At 46.7% G+C, this 15,929-nt stretch overlaps 2 protein-coding genes across 8 annotated transcripts in view; both read left to right on the top strand.

Moving 5' to 3' along the window:
* SPTBN1 (spectrin beta, non-erythrocytic 1) overlaps positions 1–6,717 on the top strand; it is a 114,496-nt gene extending 107,779 nt beyond the window's left edge. For all 3 annotated transcript variants that reach the window (XM_088160797.1, XM_088160796.1, XM_014895138.2), the window contains exons 33-36: positions 1,706–1,944; positions 3,149–3,322; positions 4,923–4,965; positions 5,251–6,717. In XM_088160797.1, coding sequence (XP_088016923.1) covers positions 1,706–1,944; positions 3,149–3,322; positions 4,923–4,965; positions 5,251–5,466 — 672 coding nt within the window. In that variant the 3' untranslated portion in view covers positions 5,467–6,717. The remainder of the gene's footprint in view (positions 1–1,705; positions 1,945–3,148; positions 3,323–4,922; positions 4,966–5,250) is intronic.
* Positions 6,718–14,239: 7,522 nt separating this feature from the next.
* EML6 (EMAP like 6) overlaps positions 14,240–15,929 on the top strand; it is an 85,452-nt gene continuing 83,762 nt past the window's right edge. For 4 of the 5 annotated variants that reach the window (XM_088160792.1, XM_014895137.2, XM_088160791.1 and 1 more), the window contains exon 1: positions 14,241–14,457. In XM_088160792.1, the coding sequence (XP_088016918.1) occupies positions 14,261–14,457 (197 nt within the window). In that variant the 5' untranslated portion in view covers positions 14,241–14,260. Of the gene's footprint in view, positions 14,458–15,929 lie in introns of all 5 variants that reach the window. The other variant, XM_088160790.1, reaches the window with a different exon arrangement.

The raw sequence follows: 15,929 nt of genomic DNA, 5'->3' as shown, positions 1-15,929 counted from the left end.
TGACTCTGGTGATGGATGGTGATTCAGGGGTTGTTCATCCCACTACCTGTGTTCTGGCAGTGTTTGGATAATCTTCAGCCTCATCTATTTACCCCTTCCCCTGCTTTAATGCTACATTTTTGTTGTACTATGAGATTTGGGTACAAGTAGCGAGGGTTGATGGCTTAGATTGATCCTAATTGTGAAGGAGCAGTGTAAGGCTATGTGTCTTTAGGGACAGGGTAAACCAGATCTGACTGAAGTGCAATGTGAGCTGTGGTTCTCTCCCTGTTTGAGGGTGTAGTGTCTGTACTCTGGAGGTTTAGGTTGCTAAAGGCAGTTAACCAATCCTTCCCATGTACAGAGCGAGCTGACACTCAGATCTTTGTAGGCCAATGGTGAGGTAAAAGGTGTGAGGCACAATAATGGATACTGGGCAGGTATAAGAAGCTCTAGCAAGTGGTGGCAAAATTGAGTTTGTTGCATAATAATTCGGCTGCTTTTGATTTGTCCAGGCCATGTGCAGAAGTGGGAATGTCTAATTATTGTGCCATTCACAAAAACCTGCTTGTCTGCATAAAACCAGTCCAGAATGTTTGTAATCTACTAGAGCATTAGCAGCACTGAGCTTTAGTAACGTGCTAATAATAATACTACACACTGGTTGTGTAACTCCTGAGCTGCTACCAACGGCTCTACACGTCAAAGTAATGGTACAAGAGAAAAAAAACAAACTGGGACCAAGCTGCATTTCAAAAGCTTATAGCCATTAGGATTCCAATTTAAATGATTTTTGGATGAATGGCTCCTGAAGACGTCGCCAGCTTGACCAGTGAGAGCTGCTGGAAACACGGCTGCTCTCTAGGCTATCGATCCCAGTGCACCAGGCAACGCGACCAACAAAGCAAGTGATGGGCAAGGCCTTGGTTCTGTCTTTGTTTGGGGGTAAATAGCTGTGTGATGCTGTGTGACTGTGGTGGTTTTCAGTTCCTTTAACCAAAATCCAATCCACCTAATAACGCCAGTCTGAACCAGACCTCGATCAATTGACACGTGACCTCATTCCCCTTGTCTTTACGATCCAATATCCTAACTGGGATGGTGGAGATGCATGGTGTAATCTTTCTAATTTCTGCATGTTTTGATTTTGTTGTGTCACTAGGGGAACGGGGAAAGCGGGAAAGGAGCTTTTACAGAAACAAATCAATTGCACACATTTTTGTAAATGCTCCTGGGCGATTGTGACATCTTTCTCTGCTGACTCATAGTTAATACCTTTTATGGACCTTTAATGCCCCAGTAATGCCATAAATGTACTTAAGGTGGCTGATGTGTATAACTTCTACTGTTCTTCTAGGTTTGCAGAAAGTGTGATTGTTACTGTTCCAAACATTTGAGTACTTAGCAACAGCCTTGAATGCTCTCGTTCTAGGAATAACAATATATAAAAGAATTGACCAGCAGAGCAAAGCACAGTAAAATTCACACTGATGTTCAGCTGCTTTTATTTTCCCATCTCTCCACCTATAAAATGGGTACTAATCCATTCCTACCTTCTAATTTCCTTGGCCTCCTGTGTCTCCATGGAGTGCAAGAAAGAACTTACTGGCCTGTGTCATTGTCCAGGCAAAGTTTATACACAGCCACGTTGTGCAGGGAGACAGATTAACTGCAGAATGCCTCAGTGCTGGGCCTTCTGGCTGAACGTGCTCTCCACTGTTCCCAGGTGGCAGAAACTGCAGAAACCAACGAAATGGTCAATGGAGCTGCAGAGCAGAGGACGAGTTCCAAAGAGTCCAGTCCCGTTCCTTCTCCGACGTCAGACCGCAAAGCCAAGAGCGGCGTTCAGGCCCAGACTGCTGCTACCCTCCCAGCCAAAACCCAGGAGATCCCCTCGGCCCAGATGGAGGGCTTCTTACACCGCAAGCACGAGTGGGAGACACACAGCAAGAAAGCCTCCAGCAGGTACAGTGCTCTATGTGTAACACAGGCGGGCCAGCCCAGGCCCCTGCCCAGGATGGCACACAACCGTCTGAGCCTGCTCCCAGAGACCTCCCAGGCTCCTGTGGCTGCGGGGCTGGGGCAGCATGTGGGGAAGTGCAGCCTGAAGATATTAGCCACATTTGTCAGGTGGAAAACTGAGGCAGAGGGATACCACAGCTTTCCCACTCCGCATGATGGATTTGTGGCAGTAGTGGGATTTGATTCCAGATCTCTCAAGTTGTACGTTACTACAAGAAAAGAAAACCACGTAGGTGTGAGACTAGAAATGTTCATATTCTTCTGACATTTTCTATTGGCACATAACCACTTTCCACCTACTCTGTAATCTGTTCATCATGAGCAGAGGACGATTGGTGTGCCATAGTCAATTCCATTCCCAAGGAATGTCCTGCAGGTCTCAAACAGGCAGAACTTTGAGATTTGTCAGCACTGAAAAAGCCGACTGGGGTCCTTCATGACCTGAGAGAGCTCTCAAAACCTGATTTATGATTTGGCTGACAAGGGAAATGTTCACAGCAAGCGCTGAGCTGCAGCAACATCTGTGGGATGTGGTAGGAGCCAAAGCATTTGGCAGAGCCAAGATCTCAAGTGAGTACAGCAGTATCAGGATTTTTGTGCCACTGGAGTTGTTCACACCAGACAGCACCTTTGAGGCAGTTACAGCCACCAGTACTAATGTCTATGTATTCTTGTTTCCAGTAATTGTTAATTTTTCACAGTTCTATTAGAGAATGAGGTGGAGATGCCACTAAGAGTATTTGTGTCAATCAAGGATTTCACACACAGTCCATTCCATTCATCAGTTTGCAGCACAGTGAGAAGGAATCTTCTACAACAGAGCACTGTCATTAAAAGGGCAATCATTTTCTGTCTCAGGAATGCAAAGTACCCAGTCTGCCAAACAGTCCTCCCACTGTGAGGACAGGCTGATGTGCTGTCACAGGGAGCTCTGGGAATCTCGGTTCCCTTCGGCTTTTGTCTTGAAGCTGTGCTTCCATGAAAGAATTCCCTGTCTGCAGTTCATGGGACAGCATAAGCTGTATTCACATTCTCACACTGAATCAATCTCCATTAACTTACAGAAATAATTACATTTGGTTTCTCTAGCTGTGCAGGTGAGAGCATTGGATTTATAACTGCTCTTGTTGTTTCCCATGTCTCAAAGGTCATGGCATAATGTGTACTGTGTCATCAACAACCAAGAGATGGGCTTCTACAAGGACTCGAAAGCTGCTGCTTCTGGCATCCCTTACCACAACGAGATCCCCGTCAGCTTGAAGGACGCAGTGTGTGAAGTAGCAGTCGATTACAAAAAGAAGAAGCATGTGTTCAAGCTCAGGTAAACCTGGGCCAGGGTTCTGCCCTTGGGGAAAGCCATGGTGGGTGTGTTCACTGGGGAACCCAGCCCAGGAACTGACCAGGAACGTTAACTGCAGCTCCTGCTTTTCTGAGCAAGCCCTTCCCAACACTGACTTGTGGTCTGTTCATCAGAGTCAGCAAGCAGAGAGCAGTGTTACAATAATGAGAGCACTTTCAGCTGGGACAAGACCAGGTCTGTGTGCCTAGAGTTAGGGGCCTGCATTTCACAGTGGAGAGTAGTGATCGTGGTTCTGCTCTTTTCCAAGTCAAAGCTCTTGTTTAATTTTTTCAGTGTGAATTTAGGAGACTACTGAAGACATCTCACATTTTCAGGTCTGGAACATATAGTTACAGACCATTTCACTCAAATATGCGAAAGACCTGTTGCTCAAAGGTTAAAAAAAAGGCTTTTCCTTGGGAAACTCTGGTTTACTGAACAATCTTCTAGTGCCAACAGTTAAAAATATTTATCATTGCACAGCTGCAAGGTAATCCTGTCAAAGAAGACTTACTTTATGAACTGATTCGGTTATGTATTCCAAGACAGGTGTTTTGGGTTGTTTTTTTGGTGGAGCAGGGGTGGTGGTGGTATAATTTTATATTGGTACAGGAATCCTCTAAAGATCATAGAATCCCTGTCTGGGGAAAATTTGCTTTGTAGAAAATACATGTGGAAATATATAGCAAATATTTAGGGAAATGTACCTTTCTTGAAGACAGGCCTGCAGCTATGTGATTCATCCTCTAGACTATTTTAAACCTCTCTGAATTGCTAATGGAAGTATATGCTGTTCCAAATGCCAAGTTAGGCAGAAAAACCAACTGCCCTTTTTTCCCCAGTGCTCCATCACCTGCACCAGGCCCCTCGGTTACTTGCATGTAGATATTTCCTTTACTCAAGCACTTTCATTTTACTGTTTAATCCCTAATTTCATTTCATAAAGAGTTGTTAAAATGCTTGCTTTTTGTTGGGAAAGATGGGGAAGCCTGCTGCAGAGCTTCTGCTGCCCCTGCCTCCCACTTCTTCTGGTGATATTCAGTTGTTTTCATTTCTTTGTATCATCACATCCATTGTTAAATGTATCCCAGTTAAACCACCTGAGTAAAATCAGCACTGGGATCAAACAGAAGGGAGAATTCACTGTGAGGAGAGGCAGCTGCTCATCATGAATACTCAGAGTAGGACCTCGAGCCAGCACCACCATAGCTACAAGAGCAGAATTCTGCGGGATTTTCACAGGAGCCATGGAAACTCCGGGTGCTGCCTGTGACTTTTTTCTTTTGAAAGTATTGAGTAAACTTTGATAATGTGTTTTGCAAAGGAGAAAAGATGTACCTGAAAGAGCAAATACTGAGCCAGCAGCCACACAGGAACAGGAGCACCACCCTGAGCATGTCCAGAGCCCAGAGCTACCACATGTATGGCTGCAACAGGAGTTGACTGGGGGCATTTGGCATGTGGGCACTGTCCCATGCAGTCCTGTGTGCCTCGGGCTACTCGTGTGCTGGAGCCAGACAAGCAGGAGTTGAAGCTGTGTGACCACCACTGAGTTAAATTTGTGATGGTGTTTCCTTTCCAGATTGACCGATGGCAACGAATACCTCTTCCAAGCCAAAGACGATGTAAGTGTGGTTTTCTTACGGTTTGTTACTGTGGTGTCTGTGCTGATGTGCCACGGGGAGAAGCAGCTGCTAGGAGCTGGTGTGCACTCTGTGTGTGGGTGATGCATAGCCCAGCGCTGCTCAGCCTCTAGCAGGGGTCTCTGGAGGTGCACAGCCACAGGGGATGAGTTGGGGCTGCTTTTCCTTGCATTTCCACCCATGTCCGTTCCCTCTCGGCACTGTCGCGGGAGGAGTCAGAGGGGTGTGCTGGTTGTAACAGTTTTGTGCCTTTGGGGCTTCTTGAAGGAGGAGATGAACACGTGGATTCAGGCCATCACATCAGCGATCTCTTCAGACAAAATCGAAGTGTCCCCGACCACCCAGAGCACTCCAGCCTCCAGCCGTGCCCAGACCCTGCCTGCCAGCGTCACAATAACCAGCGAGTCCAGCCCTGGCAAGCGGGAGAAAGACAAAGAGAAAGACAAAGAGAAAAGATTCAGCCTTTTTGGTAAAAAGAAGTGAATTCCATCTCCACACTCTGCACTTCTCTGACCGTTCCAGTGGAATTCCAGCATGCGAGCTCAGAACCAATACGTTACTCTCTGTGCCTCATGTTCCTCAATGTGATTGACATTTTTTTATTTATAGAGCGTTTTAAAATAAAAAAAGCCAACAAAAAAAAAAAAGAATCTAAAGTTACAAACGTATGAGGTGCATTGGGCAGCTTCTGTAGGAGAGGGAGGACCAGGTTTTGGGGGTTTGTTTTTGTTTGTTTTTGGTTTTGTTTTTTTGTTTGTTTGGTTTTTTTTTTTTAAATGAAGTTAATGTAGATTAGATCTTAATATTTAAACTGTTCCTCAATTTTGTGAGGCTGTCTTGGAAAATAACCCACTCCTAGTGCTATTGGTATGCAAGGCAGCGGTGCTTTCGAATCTACTGTGCACATGAGAAACCAATGTACAAATTCTCCAAGGCATTCACTTCCAGTTAAGGTTGTTATGCTGAGTCCTGACTAGCAGAGGCTTCCCTTGCCATTCTAACAGGAATTAAGACAGTAGTGTGTTCTCTTTGCTGTAACAGAGTGCAGGTATGCGTTGACTCACAGCCCAACGTTGGTTTAACACCACCCCAAGCGTCCCCGCATCGAGTACGACAGATAAGAATGTTGGTGTTCAAGACGGATTAGCAGGCTGGTACAGTTTTAAAATAAGCTGTAATTTCAAATTTCTCTCTTTTTTTTTTTTTTTTTTTTTTTTTTTGCCGAAATACATTATATTGTATGTTTCAGATAATTCTAGTACAAAGTATAATAAGACTAGGTGTATAATAAACCCTTTAAAATCATCAATAAGTGTAAAAGTGGAACTGAAGCATTTACTGGAAAAGTAATGTTACTCAAATGGTTACTTGCTTGTCAGCTGCAGCACTGTGTGTTATAATTTTGCTACATTACCTTGCTCTTTGATACATAGTGTGCATTTCTGTCACTGTAACTATTGTAATGAAAAATTTTCATCTTACTGCACAATCAAAAATTACATTTAATAGGAATGAACTTTCAATGACTGGGCCTGTAGTCAAGAGTAGTACTGGAACTGGCTTTCAGTTGTATCGAACTGTACCTCTAGACTTTTACCCTATCTGTTAAATATATGCGATGTCATTAAATGCTTTTAAAACTAAATATGCTGGGTAAGTTTCTTATTTCATTTCTGACAATGTTAAATCATAATTTTGAAAGAGGTTAAAAAATAAAGTTATTTTAAAATGTCATCTCTCCTGTGCACTGAAACTGATGTCTTCAAATGTAATTCCATTCTTTTGTGCAAAAGTTCATTCTGGAATAGTTGTTTTCTCTCTTTCCACTTTTCTTTCCCTTCACTTCCCACCTGCCCTCCCTTTTACCCTGCCTCCCAAATTAAGTGCCAAAAATAAAGAGAAAAGGAATTAAATGAATATTTTGAAAAATATTCCGATATAGATACTTTTTGTGGGAAGTGAAACCAGCAGAGTGGATGGGAGTAAGCTCATCAGAGTCTGGGGCAGTGGAGTTCCCCGAACATTGACCCAATGGAGGTAAAGCTCCATGTTCCATGTGGCAGCAAAAGGACATAATTTTGAGTAAGCACTGGTCTCCAACTTTCTACCCACCTCTTGCTGAAGTGCTTACATCCTTTCCTCACTTTGGATGCCACCTAGGGAACCATCTAGTAGGAATAGCTCTAAGGAGCTTCAATATGTTTTAAAGCAAATGAAATGTAAGGAATTTAATGTACTGAGATTGTTAAAATCAGCTCAAATATTAATTTTGGTAGAAAGCAGGTAAACTGCAAACTCACGTGTTTCCAAGTGACAGTTTCCTGAACATGTGACCAATACAGTGTCTTAAATTATTTTCATGGAGTGTACAGTGTTCTCTGGCTTTTTCTTGTTTTCCAAAGCTTTTGTTTATTAAACAATGGAGTATTCATGTACACAAGTTTTTTACTCTGTAATGTTATATTGTTCAGTCTAATCATTAGTAAAATGTAGGTAACACTGCTTGTATTGTAAATGTAAAATTTAATACACTAGAAAAAGCTGAAGTTAGCCTTATCAGAGACTATGAATCAATTTTCTGGGTCGATTAATGCACACAGAGATGTTGATGCCTTACATATGTGTCACTTCAGCTGAGCTGTTGCAATGAGCAGTCAGGCAGATGGATCTCGACAGCCTGTGGTGTGTGGTTCTGTAGTGATTTGGTTGAACATTGCCTTTAGAGTTGTTTTCTTGTTTGTCTCACTCCTTACTGGAGGTTGTTCCCAAGAATGACTTGAATAAAAATCCTTTCTGCTTAGGGACTGATTGGAAGTTGCTGAGAAGCAGGAGTGAATGCCAGTAAGCCTTGGAGCCCCAGGGAGCAGTTCCCTGCAGAGAGAGGCCAGGAGGAGCCTCCCCGGACAGAGCCAAGTCAGAGAAGTCAGGTCAGTGCACACACCCGTGTGCCAGGCCAGGAGGGACAGGAGTGCGGGAGTCTCATGTGAAGGGAGGGACTGTGCTGCCAAATACCAGGGGAAGAGCAAACTGCAAAGGTGGGTGATGGAAATGGGGCAGGCTGGCACTGCCATCGGTGTCACCTGCTCAGAGGTGGCCGTGACACATTCTGAATTGCACCAGTGGCCGTGGCTGCACCGCTGACACGTGGAATGTTCCTCCTGGAGCCGCACTGAGGGGTGAGGATTTCTAACATTTCTACATTACTGCAGCTGTTTTGTACCTAAGCTGTGATAGCTCCTCTGGAGATACATTGCAAAAGTCACACAGAACCCGAACCTTGAAATTTTCATAGAAAATTAATTAAGGCAAACTGCTTCCCAGCTGTGTTGCTTGTCATTGGTAAGAAGAGGAATTGTCCTGTAGTCAGGTCAGTCTCCTTTTTTCCATCTTGGAGGGACCCTCACATCGCATTCTAAGCTGAGGGAAGGTATCAGAGGGTCCTTCCCATATGCAGGCAAATTCAGTACAATGTGGGGGAAAAACACAGAACTCCTTAGCCATCAGAACTTAGTATGTGTTGGTGGGAGGGTTTTCTTTTAGATTAATGCCAGTAATCTGTTAATCCATCTGTTCTGCATGGGGAATATGCTCTGTGGTAGGGCTGTACTTTGTATGGGAAAGATTAATGGTAATGGTAAAGGAAAAGAAAGGAATTATTAATCTCTGTCCTGGTGAAATATTGGTTTAGATGTTTCTTCCCTTCACCATGGTCTCCTTTCTTATGGTTGAGTTCTCATACTTCAAATGGGTACAGTCTTTCAGAATCTAACTTTGCAATAAATAACTTGCAGGTAAGAGAGTTTTGATACTTTTGGTGACTGTTTTGGTTTTTGGGGGGTTTTCTGTTTTTTTCTTTTGGCTACCTTTGCTAATCACAGGTGGCTGAAGAAATACAGAAACTTAAATCCCAATGAGCTGGAACAAACATTACTTCCTTTTCATTTAAAAAACGCAATCAGAAAATCAGGCTGTGCTAAATCCCTGATTAGTGCTAAGAATGAAATTACCGGAAGAAGTGGACACGGAACACCTCAGCCCTGTCCGTGGACTGCCCAGTGGAAGCCACCCGTTCAGCAGGTGGCTGTGGTGTGTCTGGAGCAGGAGTAGGAAGGAGGTGCAGGGGTGGCAGTGCTTCGGCAGGTGGGTCTGGTGTGTCCGGAGAGCCTGGAGCGGGTGCCGTGCTCTGGAAGGAGGTGCAGCGGTGGCTCGGCTGCCGCCCGGAGCCGCCCGAGCCCCACGTGGGCACATCCGCAGTGTGTCATAATGCAGCACAGCCCGCCCGCAGCCCGAGCTGCCGGGGCCTCGCCCCCGGGGCAGCCCCGGGACACACGGCCAGGGACAATCGAGCACCTTACGGAATGAAAGGAAAGCATTTTGTGCCTGCCGGATCCTCCCCTGCTCAGCACCACCCTCCAGGTGATCAGCCTGGTGGCAGTGAACACACAGCTACAGTGCAGTGTGAATACACATTTTTCATCATTTACTTTATATTCTAAAGGAATGTCGCACAATACTCTTTCTCTGAGAAAGAGGAGACGCTGGGGAGGCTCATTACGTTGTAACAGCAAAAGTTATCTGGGCCTTACACGAATTTTGTTACAAGTCTGTTGTTGCTAGTGCTGCTCTTCTCCTCCAGCGCCAGATGAGACAGAGCTGTCCCTTGCTCACAGAGTGCCAGCAGCGTCCATGAGAGGTCACTGCTTCCAGGGAGATGCTGAGCTGCGGCAGCCGCTGCCACCGCAGGTTATTGGTGCGCTCGAGAGAACGGAGAGCTCGGATCAAAGTTCTCTTCGCTCACCAAGTCAGATTTCTAAGGAGTTACGTAAACTCGTGGCAAGATTTAGACACGGCTCAGCGGAGTTATCGTAGGAGGGAAGTTGAGTCAAGAATGGCAGCCGGGATACAGGAAGGTGAGGAACTCCAGCATCCTTGCTGTGGCAGGAAAAAAGGAGGTTCTGTGGGAAGATCAAGCTTTCTGCAGTGATTTTAAATTGGGCACTGAGGTTCCATGAAGAGATGGCAGAAAGGCAGCCCCCCAGGCAGGATGGAGGCAGGCAGTATCCCGTGACAGGGGGGTCTGGGCGACCCCAGTGTGTCTGAGTGTGGAGGTTATGACGGGTAGGTTTGATCCATCTGCTGTTCCTGGCTGTCCTGCACAGCTCTGGGACAGCAGCAGAACCAATCTGTCACGGCTGGGCAGGACTTTCCCTCCAGGCTGGTTCTGGAGAGAGCCTGGTCTGCCAGGTCACTCCAAAACAGGCGTGAGGATGGAAAAGGCTCCATTTTTTCTTTTTTCCTTTTTTCCTAATGCTGTTTCTGGCCAGATCCAAGCGTTTCATTAATGCAAATCAGTATTTCTGCCCACGAGGAATAATAGCTTAGAACCAATTCCCTTGTTATGGTTTTGTAGTTAAATTGTAAAATCACCGAGAGGCATCAGTCAGGATTGGATTAATGTAATGCCAGGCAACAAATAAACAGAACTAGATCACAGCTCCTGCTTCTAATCCTTCCCCTGAGTCCTTAGGGATTTTATATAATTTTAAAAAGCATTTGCAGCTCAAATAAGAGGTACCAATTTTGAAATACCAATTAATATGCCATCTCTGTGCATCTGCTGTACATTCATCCATAAAAATACGAGTTATAAAGGCTATTTTGTGGAGCAGAGATCTAGGACATAACACAGATGTTTCTGGGAGGGAAAACCTCAGTGTTCATTGTTAATCACAGCTCTTGGATATGTACAGAGTGGGCAGGGTGTATCACAGAGGATTGGAGTTCATTTGAGATGTAGTGCATTCTGGCATCTTCTATACAAGGCCTGCTTTAAAGGAGCAAACTAAACAAAAAAACCAAAAACAAACAAGCAAACAAACAAACAAACAAACAAACAAACAAAAAAAAAAAAAAAAAAAAAAAAAGAGCCCCCAACAAACCCCAAAAAACCTACCCCAAAGCCCCTAAAAAATCCTACAGCAGCAGAAAATGGTCCTTTTGGCAGAGTGGTGATTGTCACTCAGGTACTACTCATCCAAGATGCTACATTGGTTGGTTTTACATTTCATATGAAAAAAAATCGCCAAAAATAGTAAAGTCACTGGATATGTGTTCCTGGCCAATGGGCTCCTTGCCACAACGAGGAGGAAAAATGCTGCTGCTATTGGCAATTTTTATGTCTCTTTTAATTAAGTTCCTCAGTACATTTAAAAACATTCGTTTTTACAGTTATGTGAAATTGGAAGTATATCCAGACTACTCTTTTTTTAACAGAAATGTCCTTTTTTATCTTAGGTTCACACTTTGTCTTGGTTTGTGTTGTTCCTTCCATTCTCTTTGTGGTGCTGAGGGCTCCAGAACCTGGAATTAACACCCAAAAATCAGCCCATGGGAGCATCCAGGATATTTACGTTGTGCTGACAGTGAACAGCAGGCTGCAGCATTGAGGAACATTCTCAGCGACATGACAGCTCCTAATAGGAAAGTAATAATGTTTTGGGTTTTTTTGTTTAATTTGAAAAAAAAAATACACAAAACCTCATGCTTAAATTAATTGAATTAATTTAATCACCATCAAAAATTTAACAAATTCTTGAGAGTACAGATTATAGAAAAAATTAATGAAACTGATCTTGTATTGCTCCACATGTGTAGGGTTTTTCTTTGAGGTTTTTAAGGGGTGTTTGTTCATGACTAGTGTACTTAATTGCTAAAATAATGATTAAAAATATAATTTTTTTTTTTCCCCCAAACGCAGGATATAAATTTTCCTAAAGAGTTAAATAGATAATTCAGCTTGACTGCTGTCGCTCACAGAGATGTGACAGCCACGGCAGCAGAGGCTTGAAACTAGTTTTTATTTGTCCTGGTTGCATAGGTGAAGAGCCTATCTGTCATATTGATTAATTTTATTTCGTAAACTAGATAATTAACAACAAAAAAAATCGTAAAAAGAAATTATTCCATGGAATAATACCAGAGTGGGAAAGGATCAAGAATTCGTGAGGGGCAGTGGAGGGGCCGGTATCGATCTCTTCATTCCCGTGGGCAGGACGGGACCGAGGGAACGGCTGGAGCCGGGCTCAGGTTGGATTTTGGGAAAGGTTTTTCCCTCAGAAGTGTCGGGCACTGCCCAGGGGACGGGCACGGCTGCCAGAGCTCCAGGAGCGCTTGGACAACGCTGCCAGGGTGGGATTGTTGGGAGCTCTGTGCAGGGACACATGGACTGGATCCCTCCCAACTCAACATATTCCACGATTCTGTCATAAAACAAAGTGCTTATGGCGAGCGGCTGCTGGGGAAGGAGTTAAAAAACGTGAGTGCGAATTCGATTGTATTTTGCGAGACTTTTGAAGACCATTGCACATCGGGGAAAGCAGAAAGATGGGATGGGGTTTTTTTTTGCTTAACTGGGGAAAGCAGAAAGGTATTTTTTTTTTTATTTGCTTAAATCTGCGTGTGCCTTGCGGGGCGGGGCAGGGCAGGGCAGTCTCTGAGGGCTCCGCGGTCCCCTCAGGGCCGGGCTCCCTCAGGAGGGAAGGGCGGGGAGGGCCGCGCGCCCCCTCAGGGCAGGAAGGGCCGCGCGCCGCTGCCCGCGCGCCCCCTCAGGGCGGGAAGGGCCGCGCGCCGCTGCCCGCGCGCCCCCTCAGGGCGGGAAGGGCCGCGCGCCGCTGCCCGCGCGCCGCCGCTCGCGCGCCCCGTGAGGCGGGAAGGCGGCCCCGCCTCAGGGCTGGCGTCGTGAGGGCTCCGGCCGTCCCCCCGCGTCCCGGGGCCGGCCCTCCTGCCGGAGGCGGCTCCCGAGGCTCCGGGGCTCGCATTCTCCGAGGGCAGGTGTCCCGCTGCCGTGTCCTGGAGTGCTGCTGGCGCTGTGATCCCGTGTGCGAGCGGGGCCGGCACGCCGCTCTTCAGCTCGGTCGGTGTGAGGCGTGTTGTATGGGGAAAAGGTACAGGGGTCGTCAGCCTCGGGATTCCCTCTTCCCGTCCGTCTGGCGCTGTGCACTGTGAATGGGTGTTTGGTTCTGCTCCTCTGCATCCTCCTCCCTGCGGTTGTGGCCTTCTGGAGTGAGTTTCTGGAGGGCTGGGTTTGGGCTCCTGTACAGTGATGCTATAAAAGCAGTGAATGTCTTATCACCAACAACACGCAGCAGCCAAGCTCGACAGATAATGGTGATATGAATTCTCTTTTAGGAAAGAAGGCAAGAGAGGAAATGCATTCCTTATAATATCATTCCAAAGGGGGGGGGGGGGGGGGGAAAGCGCGCCACAGTCCCCTCTGTCTTATGGCGACTTGGAGTGTTTTGTGACTGAAAACGGGAAAATAAGATTGCCTTAATTACATAGTTGCTGTAGAGTCCAAAAGGAGAAAGTTTTTGGTTGCTGGGGGTGAGGAAAGGCGGGCTAACATTCCCGTACTTATGCTGGATTTTGTATGTGAGATTATATTGAAAGAGAGGATTTGTATGAGGACTTGGAGCCCTGCTGAAAAGCCTCAGAAGCCCCCAGACCACAGCACCCATCCAATAACAGTTCTCCCATCCAAGAAGAGTTCCCCCATCCAAGCAGGGCTCCCCTCATCCAGGCAGAGTTCCCCTCATGGAATGAGAGCTCCCCTCATGGAATGAGAGCTCCCCTCATGGAACGAGAGCTCCCCCGTCCAGGCAGAGCTCCCCCGTCCAGGCAGAGCTCCCCCGTCCAGGCAATCCCTTTGCATTTTAAACACACGTGCGTTCTGCGGTTCTAGCGCACGGGTTTTGTGTTTTCTGCTCTTCCAGCTCTAGCCCCGAGGGTAGCTATGTTAAAAAGAGAAGCGCCCAGGAAGCTTTGTGCAGGAAGCCAAGAAGGTGCAACACGGGAGACGCAGCGGGGAGACTTTGGCAGGTGGTGCTGGTGACGCACAGAAGTTACTTTGCCTTCGGGAAGGAAAAAAGCCGCGTCTGCTGCTTATGTAGGTGTGTGTTTGTGGCCACGAGAAGTTGCCCGGGTCACGGAGCGGCGGCGGCTCGTCCTGGGCAGCGGCGACAGCAGATGATGGTGGCGGCGCGGCGGTAGCGCGGCGGCGGCGGCGGCGGCGGCGGCGGCGGCATCCCGGATCCGCGGATGCGCTGCCCATCCCCATCCCCAGCCTCAGCCCCAGCCCCAGCCCCAGCCCCGCGCGGAAGGGACACCTGAGGCTCCGGCAGGCGGGCGGGGATCGCCGCCGTTGGCAAGGGGAGAGCGCGCCGGGGGAAGGCGGGCCGGCGCTCGGCTGTGTGTGCCGGTGGGCAGGGGGCTGGTTATCATGGCGGATCGGACGGCTCCGCGCTGCCAGCTCCGGCTGGAGTGGGTGTACGGCTACCGGGGCCACCAGTGCCGCAACAACCTGTACTACACGGCAGGGAAAGAGGTGGTGTACTTCGTGGCTGGAGTCGGCGTGGTTTACAACACCAGGGAGCACAGCCAGAAATTCTTCCTCGGGCACAACGATGATATTATCAGGTAAGGGGGCTGACTTCTCTGGTGGTGGGGTGGGGTGGGGTTTAAAGGGAAGGGAGGAGAATGTAGTGCTGGCAGAAATACCCCCTCCTCGCCTCTTCCAGCTCGGCTTGTACCTGCCGTTTTAGAGCAGCTCAGATTTGTCTCTGCGAGAGCTGAATCTCTCGATACTGTTGGTTATCATTATTCTGTAGCAAAGCTTGAAAATGTTGCAATAATAAGGGAGGGAAGGTTAAGTTTTTCTATAGCACTGCACCAAAAGCAAAGCACTTCAATTCAGCACTGGAAATATCTCAGTGCAACAGTGCTGCAAAATCGTGGCTCCAGTACCTTGACGTTTCCAGAGCTGGGACCCCAGCTCATCAATTCTGACCTCGTACAGAAGGCAGGTGTAGCTCTCCTCACGCTCAGCAAACCCTAGCACGAGAGTGCCATAAATCTGACATGTAGCTCCAACTAATCTGGTTTTAATATCATCCAGAACGCGTAAATCAAAATCAAGTTCAGCTGTTTGCACTCCAGGCAAAAAAATCCCAAGCATCTGGTGCAAGATGGCTACAGAACGACAGGTCTTGCTCCTCATCTGTCCAGTTCATTGTTTCTTTCTCTCAAATTCTGCCCAAGAAGTGGATTTAATTGATGTTTCTGTCCTACAAAAATGCTGATTTTTTTTTCCTGCACCCCCAAAATAAAAATGCAGTTACAGTGTTCAAGGTAGTCTTTAAAAAATCTGTCCAGAATACAGAAATTGACATCAGTAAAATAGCAAATTAATGTAGCTACTACTTGATGAGAGAAATCTGAGCCTAGAATATCCTCATGAAGGATGTTGCCTGGTGATGCCACTCCTCTGTGCACAGCTATCTGCTGCCCTCCCTGTTCACCCAATTCAGCATGAATGAAGCGTTTCCTGGATGCTGTGAAACCAGAACAGTCCCAGGTGACTCATGGTGTGGGAGTGCTGTGGAAGCATCTGCTGAAGCCACAGTTTTGACACTCTGTAACCAAACCACACAATTGAAATCCTTGTTTGAAGAAAGCCATCCACTTTTCCCAGGAAGAGCTTTTGGCTGCTGTGTATCCTCGTAGCATCCTTCTCTCCCTCTCTAGGATGTGTTAAAGCAGCAGCATTTCATCAAGTACAGTGCATGGGCATCAAAGTTTATTTTGGTTCCAAAGGTATTATCAGCTCCAAAAGGCTGCTGAAAAGGAACACTGGGCTGCTCAGAGAAGAGTCGGTATTTTAGAGACATCTGCGGGATCATTACATTAAAAGTTTGTTGTATGGACATGAAATGTGATACTCCTTGGAAAAGGAAGCGTAATCCATGTAGAGTTGTGTACTTCTGTGCTTATGTTTGAATCATCATTAGAAAACCTGACAGCACCTCCCTCCCCAAACCAAATGTCTTGTACAGCTTCTGCACCCTTTGAGACCTGTCCCATTAAGGGTCTGCTTTTGGCAGTGTCACATT

This window comes from Sturnus vulgaris, chromosome 3, assembly GCF_052056855.1.
Source record: "Sturnus vulgaris isolate bStuVul1 chromosome 3, bStuVul1.hap1, whole genome shotgun sequence".
Taxonomy (NCBI): domain Eukaryota; kingdom Metazoa; phylum Chordata; class Aves; order Passeriformes; family Sturnidae; genus Sturnus; species Sturnus vulgaris.
This window is presented reverse-complemented; position numbering and strand designations above follow the sequence as displayed.